This window comes from Arachis ipaensis, chromosome B8 (genome assembly GCF_059453495.1).
Source record: "Arachis ipaensis isolate K30076 ecotype BB chromosome B8, ASM5945349v1, whole genome shotgun sequence".
Lineage (NCBI taxonomy): Eukaryota > Viridiplantae > Streptophyta > Magnoliopsida > Fabales > Fabaceae > Arachis > Arachis ipaensis.
This window is the reverse complement of record NC_142443.1, coordinates 29,489,771-29,507,855: the sequence shown is the minus strand read 5'-3', so window position 1 is coordinate 29,507,855 and position 18,085 is coordinate 29,489,771. Positions and strand designations below refer to the sequence as shown.

Below are 18,085 nucleotides of genomic sequence, written 5' to 3'. Positions count from 1 at the left end.
AACTATGATGAGAGTTGTTTGCCATTTCGTTTATCTTTAAAAAAAGATACACCACCTTGATCCATTTATGCTTTTTGTTTCTTCAGAACCTTTCTATATAGATGGATACAGATTTGATTTAGTTCCTTTGTGTTGGAGAATATCCTCTATTACTATAATTTTATTTCCCAAGCAAGAAAAATGCAATTGTTATTCATAGTTAATTCCCATAATATACAGGTTCATGATGAACCTACAAAACCATTCCCTTTTTGCATTTTCCCTCAAATCCAAACTCACAAACCCGCCTTTAAAATACCATAAAAACACACGCATGCACGTGCACACACAAACATATAGCAGAGAAGCACATACTCATTACTCAGTAATGCTTCATTCCTCAGGAGATGACAGAATTTAATAGTACATATAATTAATCTATTTCTTCAAACCAAAAAAATATTTAAAAATAAAATCAGAAATTAGTAAAGTTAAATGAATCATCAGTAAAGTTGAATGAATCATCATCCGTATAGTCTATCTAATTGCATATGCTCTACACAAAGCAACGGCATTCGTTACTAAAGAGAGAAAAGAGGGGGGTAAAATGGAAAAAAAGAGGGCAGGTGAAAAAGAAGAAAACACAACAGTCTTACAACAAAAAAACTGTGAATTGGAGGAAAAAGATCAATTGATAGAAAAAGATTGGCAACGGTAGCAGCGCGTGGCAGTAACAACACCAGAAGAGCAAGTAAATCCTCAAGTACCTTCTGATCTTTGTCTCCACTTCATTGAGTATATGTTCGTATGCAAAACACAAAACACTATTCATCAGGTTCCACAGTTGGACTCCGAACACAGCTGTCCATTTTATGGAGTTCCAGCATCTTCTTTTCCGGATTACAGAGGCCTGTAGGGGAAACGATATTCCAATAGTTAGGATAAAGCATTTTCCTTTTGATTTGAACTGCTTAATAGTCGACCAAAAATAATCATATGCTAACTGAACATCTAACCATACATACTGCTCTATGAAATAGAATCCATGATTTCATGCAATTTTCATGTTATTGTTAACATCCTGAATCAAATACCATATGCCCTGTGACAAGTTTTTGATATGAAAATAACCTGAACATTTCGGAATATCCCAAACAGCAATAGATGTGGATGTACATTCCGTAGAACAAAGTTCTTTATTATTCTCATGGTGGACATTCATTGCAAGCATCCAGGCTCCAATGGTTACATCCTCATTACTGAACATCCGGAAACTGATTTGACACACAAAAAAAAGGACAAAGTGATCATTACATTTTTAAAGTAATACACATCAGGAAGGATGGCCAATGAACATGGGCCACAACACATCGTGATATTCATCCCTTTGCAGTAAGAAGAAACAAAGAAACAAATATTAAGACCTCAAGAACTATTCAAAAATCTCAAATATGACATTAGAATGTACAATTTGTTAGTCTCTATAAGTTGCAACCACAAAACCATCAATATCTCCACCAACCTACTTATGGGAGGGATTATTAAGAGCATACTCTCAATTCACTTTCTTATGACATGACCCAAAATAACTAAACACATTATATATGGACGATATTTTGCCCCCTCTTTTTCTTCCAATTTATCCAAGCACATACATGGAGGTCAAAAGGAATGGCTAACCCCACCACCCAGCATGTCAAACACCCCCCCCCCCCCCAAAAAAAAAAAAAACAAAAAAAACAAAAAAACCCAGGAACATTTCTGATTATATGAAGTTATGAAGCAAGACTATTTCTGACCCAAGCTTGTAAATGCATAACTAAAGAAATGAGGATACACTATACAATGCAAAGGTCATATCACTATTCACTAATCGCTACAACAATTATCTTTTTCTTTTTCTGAAATAAGTATAAATTGACACCCAACTATAACTACATCAAGTGTTACATCGAATGATGAATATCTTCAAAATAAATCTTCTAAAGGTCAAGGCTAAAACAATCAAGTTGTGGAGAAGGAAAGACTTGCCTGTTATTCCTAAGAGCACCCAAACTTGATACAACATCAGCAGAAAGTGCATATATAGGACCATAAGCATGAAGAAAATACTCCTTTCCAAGCAAATGAGATAGTGGTTCATACCTGCAAGATTTGCCAGTAAAGTTAATGAAAACATTATCGCGCCTCTAGTCGTCTGTGTAGCATAGGACACTTCATTGATTCAAGAGAAAATGGAACTATATGCAAATCACCAGTTGAATCTACTGATTATATGGAGTAATTTGATTTTAAATCAAGCTTGGTTCTAAATCTTGGTTGATTTTGAATGTATGCAGATGATGATGGTGGTTGGCAGGAGAGGATTGGAGTGGAAGTAGAAGAACAAGTTAGGAATTTACATAAATATGTTAAAATAATGGAGGTAACTGGTAAATATCAACTTGAAAATCAGAAGAGATCAAGTGTAAGAGCAATAGACGTCGAAGGAGATTAATGTAATTTTCCCAAAAATCTTTAAGTTGGACTCAAAATAAAATCCTACTAATATTCTATTGGAATTTGGCTAATGTTACATATTACCTAGTTATTTTATTTCAACAAGATTTAAACACTGAGTAACAAGTTTAGATTTTAGAATGCATACATACTTCGCAAAGTGTCAGGCTTACACAGAAAAGTAAAATGACATGGTTACAAAATTTAGTATCAGACATTCAAAAATGCTTTCTCAAGTCTCAAGCAAGTAATTAACAAATTGTCAGTTCCACAAATAGTACCAGTAATCTATATTTCTTTTTCCAAGAATTAAGCATCAATATATCAAGATGGTAAGAGCAACTTAATAATGAAATGTCTTATCCCCCAAAGAAAAAGTGGCATGCTAAAGTGCCAAGTTGAGAAACTAAGCCAAGGAAGGATAAAGATTAAACCCTTAAGATAAAATATTCATTCTAACAGAACTGACCATTTGAGTTTTGGATCCGTAAAAACAGGGCCTTTTTTCATGCATCCTATGTAAGTCTGAGGGTGAGACCGCTCTGTTGCCAATAGTAAGGAAAGACGATCTGACAATAATTTGAAAATTAATTCAAAAAAGAATTAATTAGAATGGTAAAATAATGTGGCAAACAATGGTCATTATATTTAACTAGATTAGCATCGAAAGATCTAGCACCTGGCCTTAAATATATGTCATCATCTGCTTTGACATAGAAGTCACAATCAAAAAGTGCGTATGCAGCTTTGAAGTAAGCCAACCTGCAAATAAATAAACAAGTTCAACTTAGCATCAAACTAGAGATATAAAATGCAGCAGTTCAGTTATTTTCAGCACACACGTTTTGTATGGGAGCTTACTGTACTCCTCTTCGATGTCCAATTGAATAAAGTCATCGTATTCTGCTATTTCCTTCTGAAGTGCAGTCATCTTTGATCTATCATTTGTTCTACCAATAATAAACCGAAAAGCCAAGCCTGTGGCTTCTTCCAAGCTGCAAGCAAAGGCAACTAGGAATTAGTAATCATAAGCATACGCATATCAATTCTGAATGTTTTCAGAGATACACACCCCACCTAAAGCTCTCTAACGATCCTACATATGTACAGACACAGTTCACAGTCGCATCTCCAAAGTTCAAACATACACCAATTGATTGTAAAATATAAAGTTCAATGCAGACACATGTAACTTTTTTTTATGTTGAACCATATAGATGATAACAACATAGTTACTACCAGAGTCAAATACTGTTCGATGCATGATTGGATTAAACTGAAAAGAAATATTGCATTACCGAAGGGAGAAAGAGATCCTCACCTTTCAAACACTAACACTACAAGAAAAAAATCAAATTTCCCAAACTAGATCATTGATGCAGTTCCACAACAAGATCTTTCCAAATTACTCACTTTCTGGACGACGAAACCATGACAAATAACAACAAAGCCTTTTCCTCAACTAGATCAGTTAGCTACATGAATCAAACTATGCCAGTTTGTCCTACCTCTGCAACCCATCACCAAAAAAACATGCACTAAGAAGATCATATTCAAATCTAGTCACACTGAAAATCCCAATTCTACAAAGAAACAAATGCTAAAGCAGAGTGCAGAGTATTAAAGAAATAATTTTATATCCTCCTACTAAATGAAACAAGTATTGATTAATTCTTACAAGTATAAAATACCGACTACATTTAATTTTCACTCTATTTAGCATCATGATATAGCACTACTCGTCAAAAAAACAAAGTTTCTTTCTTACAAAAATTGAATGAATAATTGGATCAAATTCGAACCTCTTAAGACCACTGGGATCGGAAGGGAACCAAGTCTTCCTCAGAGCCTGCCTCCTCCCGGCGGATCCGAAGCCGGTGAAAATTCCGACGAAGCCCATGACCTTGTGGCGATCGTCAACCCCGCCGGAAGCAGCACGAGCGGCGTCTCCGCCGTGGTCCCAAGTGACCCGAACCGATTTGGGCCTGGCGGATGGGCATGGGTTGGGCCTGAAGAAGGCGGTGAGGCCGAAGACGAATCCGGAGAGTCCAAAGAGGAAGAGGAATAGGAAGGTGGATCTGCGAGAAGACAATGAAGAATGGAAAGGGCGTGCGTGGAAGACGGACTTTGGGGAAGAGGAAGGCATGGATGGTTGTTGTTGTGGTGGTTCACTCTTCCCCTGAAATGGTGGTGGCTATGGTGGTGTGTGTTGGAGAGTTTGGGGTTTGTTCATGGCAAGGTTGATGGGAGAAGAAACAAACAAGGGACTGCACTGTGCAGTTTCTCACTGTCTCCGTCTGCTGTTGAGATGAGTCTATCGTAACTCGTAAGAAAACCCCTACCCGGCCTAACTCGATTTTCATTTTTTTTTTCTTACATCAAAATTTTCTGAATTTAATCACGTGAAGTTGGAATAAATTTTTGTAACTCTCTCTGAAATTTAAGTAATTATTTTAAATGGTTTCTGAGATTTAAAATTTTTTATAGTGGTTTCTTAGAATTTTAAGAACTACAATAGTTTTTGTATTATTTTTGGTGTTGAGCAAGTTGTTGAAATGCTAACACGGTTATCTTTTATTATGTTAGATAGTTTTAATGGCTAAATGACGTAGATTTATTTTAATTTGAATCTAATGTAGTTTTTTCTCTAATTTATAATTCTAATTTTATTGTGTAGAATATTTTGTATGTATTCTTATATTATATTCTTCATCTTTTTTATCTCTTTTTTTTTTATTTTAATAGTTTTGACAATCTTTGCTCTTTAAGTGTCTCAGTAAATTATTTCGGATGCTATTACAAAGAGTAAGATTGGTTTATCTTACTCGATTCATATTGTTTTAGATGACGACTATATCATCGAGTCTAACCTTATATTCTGTACAAAACTAACTCATTATGTCTTACCATTTTCAATATGTAGTAATATATGATAGAAACTATTATACTTGGTATGATCTACAAAAACTTTTAAAAATAGATGCTTTCTTGGTTGCAATATCTCCACAAGGAGACTGGACTCTATAAATTCATTTTCTTACCCTTTATAAGTCGCAAACTTAAACTTGAACTAAACATCATTATTTTGCCTTCTTTTAGATTGGCTTTTAGATAAATATTTTTCTTTTCCTTATATGTTACAAAAAAAGTTACTCTTTTTCTATACAAGTTTAAACGAGGTGGATATTCTTAAAATATTTATTTTGTGTATACGTATGTATAAATATTCTTATTCTATTAGTTTTATGAATTTCTAGAGTATGTTGATACGATAAAAAAAGAAAAAAAAAGAACTGTAGAAGATGATGAAGAAGAACACAGGAGAAGCACTCTGCACAATGGGATTAAGGTTATAAATTGGGGGAAGGATCAAATTGGATCTAAATTAAAATGAATCCATGTCACTTGGTCATTGGAACTGTCCAACGTGGTAAAAGATGGTCCCAGCACTCCAACAACTGACTCAGCACTAAAAATGACATAGAAATCACTATGGTACTCGGAGTTCTATTTGAGGGACCACTATTAAAAAAATTTTGGATCTCAAGGTGTAACACCCTAACTTTTAGCATCTCATGATCGTACCAAAAGTTCAGGCTTTACTTACCTCTAAACCTTTTTATTCTATACTATCTTTATTTAATATTGAGCATTCGCGAATACGAACCGAAACTTTAATTAAGAAAACGAAATAGTTTTTTTTTCTTTTAATTACTTAATCACAAAGATATATATATATATATATCCACGTAGCATTATATACATAGACTTAATCAAAGATCCTAAACTACAAGTCCTACCCTTATAAAAACCAAAACAATAAACGACGAGGGGAAAAATAAAATCTAACAACTCAACTCGTAAACATAATCTTCTATGCTCCTGTAACTCCACACTAAACCTTCGCACTTATAGCTGAAAAGGGGTGGAAATAGGGGGTAAAAAATGGGGAGTTCTTAGTAAGGTCGGGGTTAGAAGTTAAGTTCATTTTGCTATTATTAGCCAACCGCAAGTAACAGCAAAACACATACAAGCATAAATAATAAAAGAACACAGAAGTCAATCAGTCATGCAGTATACACACACAATCACAGAGTTACATAGCATAGAGACATGCGCAAACAAGCATGATGCATGTCTATTCCTAGTGCAGGTAATAAGCTCATTTGTCAGTTTCGACCCGCACCCGACGCAATCCAACTCGCAAGTCGGATAAGGCATTCCAGCGACATAACCTCTGCAAGTTTCTACTTCTCTGTAGGCGCTGATTTTCCAGCTGAAGTATGTCGAACATGACCTCTGCAAGTACTTGCAAGCGCTGATTCTCCAGTTGAAGCATGTGACCCATGTTCCCGGAAGTGGTGCGGAATTTAAAGTCCACAAACTAACCGGCAAGTGCACTGGGTCGTACTAAGTAATACCTCAGGTGAGTGAGGGTCGATCCCACGAGGATTGATGGATCAAGCAACAATGATTGAGTGATTCGCTTAGTCAGATAAACAGAAAATGGTGTTTGAGAGTTCAATAGCATTAAATATTAAATTCAGAGAATTAGAAAGCAAGCAGTAAATAAGTTGTGAAATATATATATATATGAGAAACCAGTTAAGGGTTCGGAGTTGTTTATCTTTCGAGTTTCTATTTCTTACCAACTATTTTAATCATGCAAGATTCAATTCATGGCAAACTATATTTGACTAAACCCTAATTCCTTAGTAATTTGGTCTCCTATAACCTAGTTAACCGCCAATTCCTTGGTCACTTAATTTCAATTAGAGGTTTAAGCTCAAGTCTAGTTAATTAGCCACAGAAACCCTAATTACCCAAATATAAGAGGATTATATGTCATGTATCCCGTTAAGTCCAGATAATTAGTGATTTAGGAGAAATTATTTTCAAGCTGTTGTTCAGGTAAATTGCTTTTCCAAAGTTTACAAGAACTCAAATAGAATAAGGGTTATTCTTCCGATCTACCCAAATCCTTAAGATGAAGAACGAAAAAAATTTCTTGAAATTGAAATAAAAATAGTAATTAAAATGGAAGAGTAATAGTATCAATCCATATAATAAATAGAGCTCCTAACCTTAACAGTGGATGTTTAGTTGCTCATGGTTTAGAGAGAAAACTAGGATTCAGAAAAACTGTAAACTGTAGAATGAGGTCCATAAGAGAGAAGTGAGCGCGAAAGGCTAAATCTTTTTCCTTTTATATCTAATCCTAATAATATAAAATATATTTTCTAAAACTAAATAATATCTTTTCCTATTTGTAAATAAAATAAAAGTTTTAATCAAAATAAAAATATAATCTTCGAATACTCCTTGAAGACGTAGGGACCATTGTTTTTTTGAAGGTTGGCGGCTAACTTGGGCTTAGCCAAGTTAGGCACCAGTATGGCAGTATGATTTGGCGTGATTTGGCTTCAATTGGTGCCTAACTTGGATAATTCCAAGTTAGGCGTGGCTGCACCCGAACGTGTTGGAAGTATTTTCTTCATCCGGCGCCTAACTTGGAAAATCCCAAGTTAGGCGCCACCAAGGCCGTACAATCTGGAGACAAAATATATACTATTATATATTGTTGGAAAGCCCTGGAAGTTAGCTTTCCAATACCACTGAAACCACATCAATTGAACCTCTATAACTCAAGTTATTTTTGTTGGAGTGTAAGGAGGTCAGGATTGACAGTATCATTCACTTTCTCCCTTTTCTTCTACACAAACCTTGTCAATTCCATCCAAATGCTACCTGAAATAAACAAAATTGTACACAACTCAAAGTATCATCCATAGTAGCTAAAGAGAATTTAAATCTTGATTAAACTTGACAATTCAATTGCAAATTCACTAGGAAAAGATAGAAAAGATGCTTACGCATCACAACACCAAACTTGAATCGTTGCTTGTCCTCAAGCAACCAAAACTAATATAAACTTAAGATGTGAATTTGCATGAGAAGTGAGTACTCAATTAAGCTCCTGTTTGTCTCAAAGTGGGACTTATAACACTGAAACTCTGAATATTTTTGGCATCTCCCTATCCTTTGAATATGGGGGATGTCACTATCATTCGGAATTAGAATCCAGATAGTATTATGAATTCTCTGGCCTTTTTACTTTGGATTAATCCTTAAACACAGCAAATTTTCTTTTATTTTTTTCTTTGGTGCTTTGTATCTTGAGCCTAGCCGTGACTTTAAATGTTTTGTCTCAAGCTTTATTTGACACAAAAACACCATAAACACTTAACTGGGGAATTTTCTTTGAGTTCTAATTTTTCTTTTAATTACTCCCAGACAGTGGTGCTCAAAGCCTTTAGCATACTTTGTTAGTTGCACTTGATCTCGACTCTTTGAGATTTTAATCATATTTTACCTTCCTATCCATTGATGCTCAGAGTCTTGGACCTTGCCTTCCTTTTTGCTGTTTCTTTTGCTTCAATGACTAAGCTTTTATTTGATTCAGAGAATTCATAATAGTTCTCTAAATTCCTATTCCTCATACACCAACATCCTTTTATTCAAATTCAAATATGCACTGTTCATATCATGCATTCAAAATCATAGGTAATACCACCACATTTAAGTAAATAAGACTACTCTTAAACATAAATTCAATTTCTCATGCAATACATCACTTCTTTTCTTTTTCTCGTTAGATTCAATCTCAATGAGCGGTACATGAGACATCTTTTCAAATAAAGCAAAATAAAATGCAACTGAATGAAACTAAAACCAAAAAAAATATTGAAAATACTAAAGATCATGCAGGCAATCAGAGCAAAAGAGAACATGAATATAACATAGTAAGAACGGAAGGGGAAATAGAATGAAAGGAACTCAACCAACTCAGTTATCCTAGTGGCCATCTCATTCTTCAGGCTGTGCTCCTCCGTGAAGATGATTCGCCTCCCTTTTGAGCTATTAATGATAAGGTACACAGAGAGAACGGAGAGCTTGCTCGACCCACAACACCAAACTTGAATTGTTGCTTGTCCTCAAGCAACTAAATCTTGAAAAATGTGCCTCTTAGGTGTTCTGAACTCCCTTCTGATTGCACCTGTTCCTGTTATAAACACTTTGCATGACCCAAAAACATGTAAAAAATGGAAAACTAAGGAGAACTAAATGAAATAACGAAAGATCAAGAATAAATAAAAATCAAAGGATACTAAAAATTGGGTTGTCTCCCAATAAGCGCTTCTTTTAACGTCACTAGCTTGATGGCTATTCTTGAATTTTCTTCCTCTTCTTCCAGTTGGTTAAAAGAAATGACTCCAAGGAAGGAGAGGAGAGAATTAGTGCCCTCGAATTTGAATTCCTCCTAACAAGCTTTCTTTTATTCTTATTAGCTTGATTCACCTTACTTGTTGGGGGTAGGGGTTGGATTGCTTTTTGCTAACCTTCTCTTTTTTATGGATATTGTCTTTTATTTTTTGGTCATAATCCCCTTTTCAGTGCTTTCTTTGATTGTCTTCACCACTATGATTTCAGGACTTGGGTATTGTGTGATGGGTAGAGTGTACCCTTCATCAAGAACTTTTTGAATTAGTGGTTCAATGAACTCACCCTCTATGCCATTCTCTGCTTCATTGGAGTGTAAATTCTCATAATTATTTTCCTCCCTCACAACCTCCTTCTTTATTGAGGTTTCACTTGGTACAGGGACCTCTTTTTCTTACTCTTCCAATTTTTCATTTTCACCCACAATTTGGTATTCATCCTTTTTGCTAAACACTACTCCACTCCTCAAGCTTATGGCATTGTATTCTTCCCCTAGCCTAGGGAAGACATTGGTATATTTCTCAGCAGAATATTGTGTCATTGGGATCATTTGCACTTCTAAATTTCTTCTTGAGGCTTTCATATTTTTAATTATTTCTCTGGCCTCTTTCGTTAAGAACTCAATGAGTTGGCCAGTTGAGGCACATGTCTGGGAGAGTTGTTCTAGTGCAAATGCCAGAGAGAATTTTTGATGAGCTTGTAGAGGTACATAGGTTGTGGTGAAATTATTTTGAGAAAATTGATATGGATTTTATGGATTATGAAATGAATTTTGTGGATTTTGAAAGGGGGTTTGTGTATAGTGGAGTGAGTTTTGTGGGTGGTGAAATGAACTATACGGGTTTTGAAATGAATTTTGTATTGAGGCATACTTAAGTGGTGATGAATTTTGATATGAAAAATTAGGAGGTGTGGTTGGGCAATTTTGTATAAATGTGTTCAGAGATGATGGCTTTTGAGGAATAAGATATGGGACATTGAAATCTCTTTACTCTTGACCTTACCAACCAAAATTCGGGTAGTTCCTCCATCCACAATAATATTAATCACTTCTTGAGTGTGAATAGTAACTCATGTGATCTCTCTCCATTATGTTTCCTCAACACAAAACACCAAACAAAATTAAACACACCATGTGATAAACAAAAAAGTAAAGAAGAAAGAATAAAAAATTTATTTTTTATTTTTTTAAAAATATATATGTATATATTTTTTTCAAAAGAAATAAAATAAAAAAATAAAAATAATAAAAAGATAAAATTAAAATAAAATATAAAGAAAAACAAAAATAAAAAAATTAAATAAAGAGAATAAACTGAATAATTAAAAAAATTAAAAGAAAAATAAATAAAAAAAGAACGAAAACTAAATAACAAAATAAAAAGAAAAAGGAAAACAAGGGAGGGAGAACGAAACTGAAGAAAAAAAAAGAAAAAGAAAATGAAAATATAATTTATTAATAAAAAATTAATTGAAAAAGAAAAATTATCTGATCTAGATAATCAAACAACTGATAGTTGTCAATCACAATTAATCTCGGTAACGGCGCTAAAAATTTGGTGCGGAATTTAAAGTCCACAAACTAACCGGCAAGTGCACTGGGTCGTACCAAGTAATACCTTAGGTGAGTGAGGGTCGATTCCACGAAGATTGATGGATCAAGCAACAATGATTGAGTGATTGGCTTAGTCAGACAAACAAAAAATGGTGTTTGAGAGTTCAATAGCATTAAACATTAAATTCAGAGAATTAGAAAGCAAGCAGTAAACAGGTTATGAAATATATATGAGAAAACGGTTAAGGTTTCGGAGTTGTTTATCTTCCGGGTTTCTATTTCTTAACAACTATTTTAATCATGCAAGATTCAATTCATGGCAACTATATTTGACTAAACCCTAATTCCTTAGTAATTTAGTCTCCTCTAACCTAGTTAACTGCCAATTCCTTGGTCACTTAATTTCAGTTAGAGGTTTAAACTCAATTCTAGTTAATTAGTCACAGAAACACTAATTACCCAAATATAAGAGGATTATATGTCACGTATCCTATTAAGTCCAGATAATTAGTGATTTAGGAGAAATTATTTTCAAGTTGTTGTTCAAATAAATTACTTTTCCAAAGTTTACAAGAACTCAAATAGAATAAGGGTTATTCTTCCGATCTACCCAAATCCTTAAGATGAAGAATGAAAACAAATTCTTGAAATTGAAATCAAAACAGTAATTAAAATAGAAGAGTAATAGTATCAATCCATACAATAAACAGAGCTCCTAACCTTAACAGTGGAGGTTTAGTTGCTCATGCCTTAAAGAGAAAATTAGAATTTAGAAAAACTGTAAACTGTAGAATGAGGTCCGTAACAGAGAAGTGAGCGCGAATGGCTAAATCTTTTCCCTTTTATATCTAATCCTAATTAATGTAAAATATATTTTCTAAAACTAAATAATATCTTTTCCTATTTATAAATAAAATAAGATTTTTAATAAAAATAAAAATATAATCTTCGAATACTCCTTCAAGACGTGGGGACCATCGTTTTCTTGAAGGCTGATGCCTAACTTGGGCTTAGTCAAAGTTAGGCGCCAATATGGCAGTATGATTTGGCATGATTTGGCTTCAATTTGGTGCCTAACTTGGATAGGCGTGGCTGCACCTGAACGTGTTGGAAGTATTTTCTTCATCCGGCGCCTAACTTGGAAAATTTCAAGTTAGGCGCCACCAAGGCCGTACAATCTGGAGAAAAAATATATACTATTATATATTTTTGGAAAGCCCTAAAAGTTAGCTTTCTAATGCCAGTAGAACCATGTCAATTGGACCTCTGTAGCTAAAGTTATTCTTGTTGGAGTACAAGGAGGTTAGGGTTGACAGCATCATTCACTTTCTCCCTTTTCTTCTTCACAAACCTTGTCAATTTCATCCGAATGCTACCTGAAATAAAATTGCACACAACTCAAAGTAGCATTCATAATGGATAAAGAGCATTTAAATCTTGATTAAACTTGACAATTCAATTGTAAATTCACTAGAAAAAAATAAAAAAGATGCTCACGCATCAAGAATCCATTCCACATTTACAAGCATCCCCGCACAGTCATTCACATACAAAGTCCAAGGCTTAACATTTTCATATTGCCACCATAACTATTTTATTTCCGTCACCCTGTTGTGACATTTCAATCATTCTCATAATCACATGTGTCGATTTATCTTCTCTTCAGTCTTTTGAGTATCAACATAAATAAATCAAATTATCTTCGCACTATTCTCTCATCCTTCACTAAATATCTTATGGAAAAGAATTATAAGGTTCTTTAATTAATTCGGTATTCTCTAAAGTTTTTAATATTTACTCTACTATTTATTGAATTATATTCCGACTTAACTCAGCAACCTTTGTCTGAGTTTGACTTCCAGTGCCATAACTTCTGTAAACAACCTCTGTCTTATAGGTGTGACTCTTTTGAGTCGATGTATGCAAACATAACTTCTGTAAGCAACCTCGATCTTACAGGTGAGGCTCTCTCTAGCCAATGTATATATTGATAACCTCTATAAGCAACCTTTGTCTTACAAGTGTAACCATCCCCTGGATTGGCCGATGTATCTCTGGAAAGCAAATCTCAGTGGACTCGCCACCATATCTCTGCTTATCTCATTTTCTTTTCGTTCTTTCTTTCTTCTCTTTCTTATCATTCCACAATATAAATTATCTTTGCATTATTCCCTCGTCTTTTCCTAAGTGTCTTACAGAAAGAGACTCAAAGATTCTTAACTTAGATTTGTCTTTCTAAAACTTTTAAGACAGTTCTCTACTTACCTTTTTAGTATATCGTAAATAAAATAATATCTTTTAAATAAAATACTAATATATAATATATTTTAAAAATACATTGACAATAATCTTAATAAATTAATAACAATAATAATGATTTTCTTTATTACCCAAAACTTATTAACTTGAACTTTATTATTAATCTTTTATAAATTATTCTATATCTTTGAGCTTTCTAAAATATTTATATTTTTTACCCCAACATATTTTATAATTTATTAAAATGAGAAAGAAAGTGGCTATTCGCAGAGGCTTTCTGGCAAACCATCCTTCTAGAAACCCTCCTCCAAAGAATCAAGCACACACCCACATTCACATTTATTCTCACTCTTCTTCATACTCTTCACCTATTCCCGATACGATGGCCCGAATAAAAACCACTACTCGCCGTTAGGAGTGGCAAACGGGCCTAAGTCCGCCGGGCCTCCCCGCGTAACCCGTCAAAAAAGGCGGGCCGGGTTGAAAAATTGGGACCGCCAAATAGCAAAAGCCCGCTTAACCCGCACCGCTTAAACCGTGGGTTTTGGCAGGCTTTGGCAGGGCAGAGCAGGCTTTCCCGCCGGGCTTTGTATTTTTTTGGCAAGGGGTATTTTTACAATTTTTTTTTACCAAAATCCAACTTCCCACAACCCAACTTACAAGAGAATGAAGATGAAAATTGAGTATTTTAGATTATGTTTGTTTTGTTTTAGAGACAATATTGTTAATTATGTTTTGGATTATGTTTATTTTGCTTTGGAAACAATATTTATAATTATGTTTTGGATGAAAACTTGGTTTATAATTATGTTTATTAGATATTTATAATTACAAAGACTTTAATGTTTGTGAATATAAAAATTATAATTTGTTTATACTTTTAGAAATTATAATAGTTAAAAGTAAAAAAAAAGAGAATATTTGGCAGGCTTAGCCCGCCGGCCCGCCAGCCCGCCGTTAGGCGGGGCGGGCTGGGATTCTGGGACCGCCTCACTAGGCAGGGCGGGGCGGGGCGGGCTTCCCCGCTTGCCACCCCTACTCGCCGTCCATCAATAGCGCCCTCATAAGCTGGTACTTCTGGGACAAATGTGGCCAACAGTAAAAAGCTAATGACCGAAGAAGAACCACCAATGTCTCTTCCTCCTCGATTCTCTTCTCATCCACAAGAGTGTTTTGCTCCCAAAACTCCCTCAAATCGTTCGACCAAAGGTAACTGTCGCCCTTTTCTTCATTCTGTAAAAGAACCTAATGACTTTGATCCTGTCAGTTTCAAGTCTCATTTTGGTAACTTCCCTCATTCTAACTTCAACCCCTTTCGTTTCTCTTCAAGCATGAGCTTCATTTAGATGCATTGGCTAAAAAAAGTTTGAACTTTGTTGAAAATATTGTTTACCTGGACTTGGAAAATCTTTTTAAATTCGAAAACCTGTTTACTCTAAGTTGGTTCGAGAGTTCTATGCTAACATGTACTATCATGAAGAAACTGTTCATTCATATGTAAAAGGCTACGAAATTTACTTAAACAAAGATTCCATCAGTGAAGCCCTAGATTATTATGACCTAGGTGTAAATGCTTACACCTCTGGTAAGTGGGATAATGATCTTGGCATTTCACACAAAGATATTTTAGCCAATATATGTGTGAATATTTTTCTCATGGATGGTGTCACTCTAAATCACTGCTCTCTAGGTCCTGTTAGAGCCCAACTGCACCGAATTATCACTCATATTCTCTTGCCTCAAAGCGGTTTGTATCAAAGAGTTACTCTCTGTGACACCTTAGTTCTATATGTCATTCTCAATAAAGCTGAAATCTCTTTTGCATACTTGATGATGTGTCACATGTACGATTGCATCCACAGTAATAAAAATATTTTCTTACCATATGGCATATTTTTAACATATTTTTTCAAATATTTTGGTGTTGATCTAATTGATGAGAAACAAGAGAATATAACTTCTTATCTGAAAAGCGGTGGTGCAGTAAAGCAATCTAAGAAAAAAAGACTAGAACTAAAAAGGACACTGTCATGGAAGAAGAAGAAGAAGATCAAAGTCTTCATCCACCCTTAGCTGCCGATACATCCTCCTCCAACAAGTATTTGGTCAATGACGTAATGAAAGATGTTCTCCAAGAATTTGTGAATTTGACCAAACATCTCATCAACTTGAGCCAGTAAGCAAGAAAATTGGCAATTCAAAATAAAAATTCAATGAGAAAGTCTCAGGGCCGAGTTAAAGTACTTCTCAAGTACATTGATTCCTTAGGAGATGAACCGATTCAATCCTATCAAGAAGATGAAAAGATCTTGAAAACTGAGGATGATGGATCTAATATCTAGACCATTGTCTCTGTTGTTGCTGCCTAAAATTTGTTTCTGTTGTGTCTGTGTTATGATCTTTTAATATTTTTTTATTTGGATGACTGTAATCTGAGTTGTAGGATTTAAACATTGAACTGCTGATTTTTTGTGTCTAACAACATTTTGTGTAGGGCATATTTCACCTCCTTGATAACAAAAAGAGGAGTAAATATGAAAAATAAATTAAATAAATTAGGTTGATAGGCTGATTGCTGATTGGTGCTGTTTGTTTAGCACTGTGCTCATTGTTTAGCACCATTTTATGGTTGCTTGATGTTATATTATGGATTTAAAGTTTGATAGTTTATTGAGTTTTTTTTTAAATGTTTTAACAGGTTAGTCTTAATATTGGAAGTTTTGGTTAGATTGATAGATTAGAATATTTTTGTATAATTGTGATATTTTGGCTTTGTATTTGGCTATAGTTTTTGCACTTGCATCAATGGTAATTTCAGATTGAGAAATTGCACACATTCAGGGGGAGCTACTCGAGTTAAAAAAAGGAGTAGATCAACATGATATATTGATTCATCAAAGGGAAGTATCATGAACTCTTCTCAATTCTTTATAATTCATTTTATATAATAATATTTGTCATCAAGAGAGAGATTATTGAGTTTGAAAAAAACAACAATAATAATTTGATGACGACTAACATTATGATTTTGGGTTAAAAGTCCAAAAAGTGTTTGTGATGTGTGTTTTGTGCAGAAAACTAAGAACATGCCCAATTACAAAAGTTAGCACTCATTCTCTTATTTAGCCTAGGTCTAATGTGTCCAACACTCCAACTAAATACTATTCTATCTTCTTATTGTTACCCACATGAATAATTTTAAATCAATGTTGAAATTTTTCAAAAGCAAGCAAAGAAAGGAAAGTTCAGTCTAGGGTTCCATCAAAATGAAAAAGATAATCATCGAATCCAAGCAACAAAGAAAAAAGAGAAAGAAAAGTCAGATGCTAGTGCCAAAAGAGAAAATCAAATCAAAGGTTGAATCAGAAAAAAAATCAGCATAGCATTTTTATCTTTGTGCTACCATTTTAGTTTGTTGAAGTTGCCCTCCTTCTACATGCACCATTCGGATACGATGAAAAAAATGGAAGGTGTGTATCTTTACTGTAAATCAAATGTCACAATTAAAACTTTAGGTAAAGAATGGATCAATGGTTCAGATTATTGAAGCCAAAAGAAAAAGGAAGGAAGAAAAGTAGCTAGGTAAAGATTCAAGCCAACTCTAATCACTACTGTTGTCCCATCTCTTCTTTGTGTTTTTGTTCTGAATTTTGGGAAAAAAGAACAAAGTCAAAAGTCTTCAATCAAACTTAAATTTTGGAAGCTTTAATCTTATTTAAAAGGATAAACTACCAAAAATTGAAGTAAGGAGAGTGAGCACATTGTTTGGGTTTTCAGAGTTTCGAGCTTAACATTCTTCTCCTTGATGGTTTTACATTAAATTTTCTGTTCTTCAGTTTATATCTTTTTTTTTTATTTCTTATCAATGGAAAAAGGCATTAAGTGAGGTATCAATAAAAGTCATTGAGAGAAAAGGTAAAGAGAATATTCATGAAGAAAAGTCAAAAAATTATGTCAAAACTCTTTTGTATGTATTCCTATTTTATATTCATGATCTTAAGAGGATTCCGTTGCTAAGTTGGGTGAGCACTTAGTGTTTGAAAGTCCAGGGAGTGAACCTAGCCAAATCAAACTTGGGTAGAAGTTTGGTTTGTCCCTGATAGAATTGGGTTGAATCCTTGGAAATTAGTATTTGTAATATTTGATAAATGATAGTGAAAATTCTGATGTAGGCCACATTGCACAAGGTAGTTGAATCAGGATATATGGTTGTGTCATTATTTCTTCTCAGCTTTGTTTCTATTTTCTTTCGATGAGAAACAAAATGAAATTGTCTCTTGCATATTCAATCTAGTAGAAATCTCAACAACTCAATATACTCAAAAGTAACTTATTTGTTGTGTTCTTGATCCATCGTTAAGAGACAAAATAAAATTATCTTCTGCATAATCAACATTGCAGACTCAACAACAACACTGAGTTAAATCAAGTTTAAGGTTAAAAGGGTACAAGTTTAAAACCAACATTGCAGAGTCAACTCCATTCTCTAGGTCATTGATAACCTTCAAAGTA

At 34.2% G+C, this 18,085-nt stretch overlaps 1 protein-coding gene across 1 annotated transcript; it reads right to left on the bottom strand.

Annotated features, from left to right (window-relative positions):
* Nucleotides 1-336: 336 nt before the first annotated feature.
* LOC107613858 (Galactosyltransferase family protein) lies at nucleotides 337-4,844 on the bottom strand. Its single transcript, XM_016316031.3, has 7 exons — nucleotides 4,281-4,844; nucleotides 3,321-3,473; nucleotides 3,158-3,240; nucleotides 2,948-3,047; nucleotides 2,011-2,124; nucleotides 1,111-1,253; nucleotides 337-889 (listed from the first exon to the last, which is right to left on the bottom strand). Exons 1-7 carry the CDS (start codon nucleotides 4,622-4,624, stop codon nucleotides 804-806), a joined length of 1,023 nt encoding a protein of 340 aa, XP_016171517.1. The 5' UTR covers nucleotides 4,625-4,844; the 3' UTR covers nucleotides 337-803.
* Nucleotides 4,845-18,085: the final 13,241 nt, after the last annotated feature.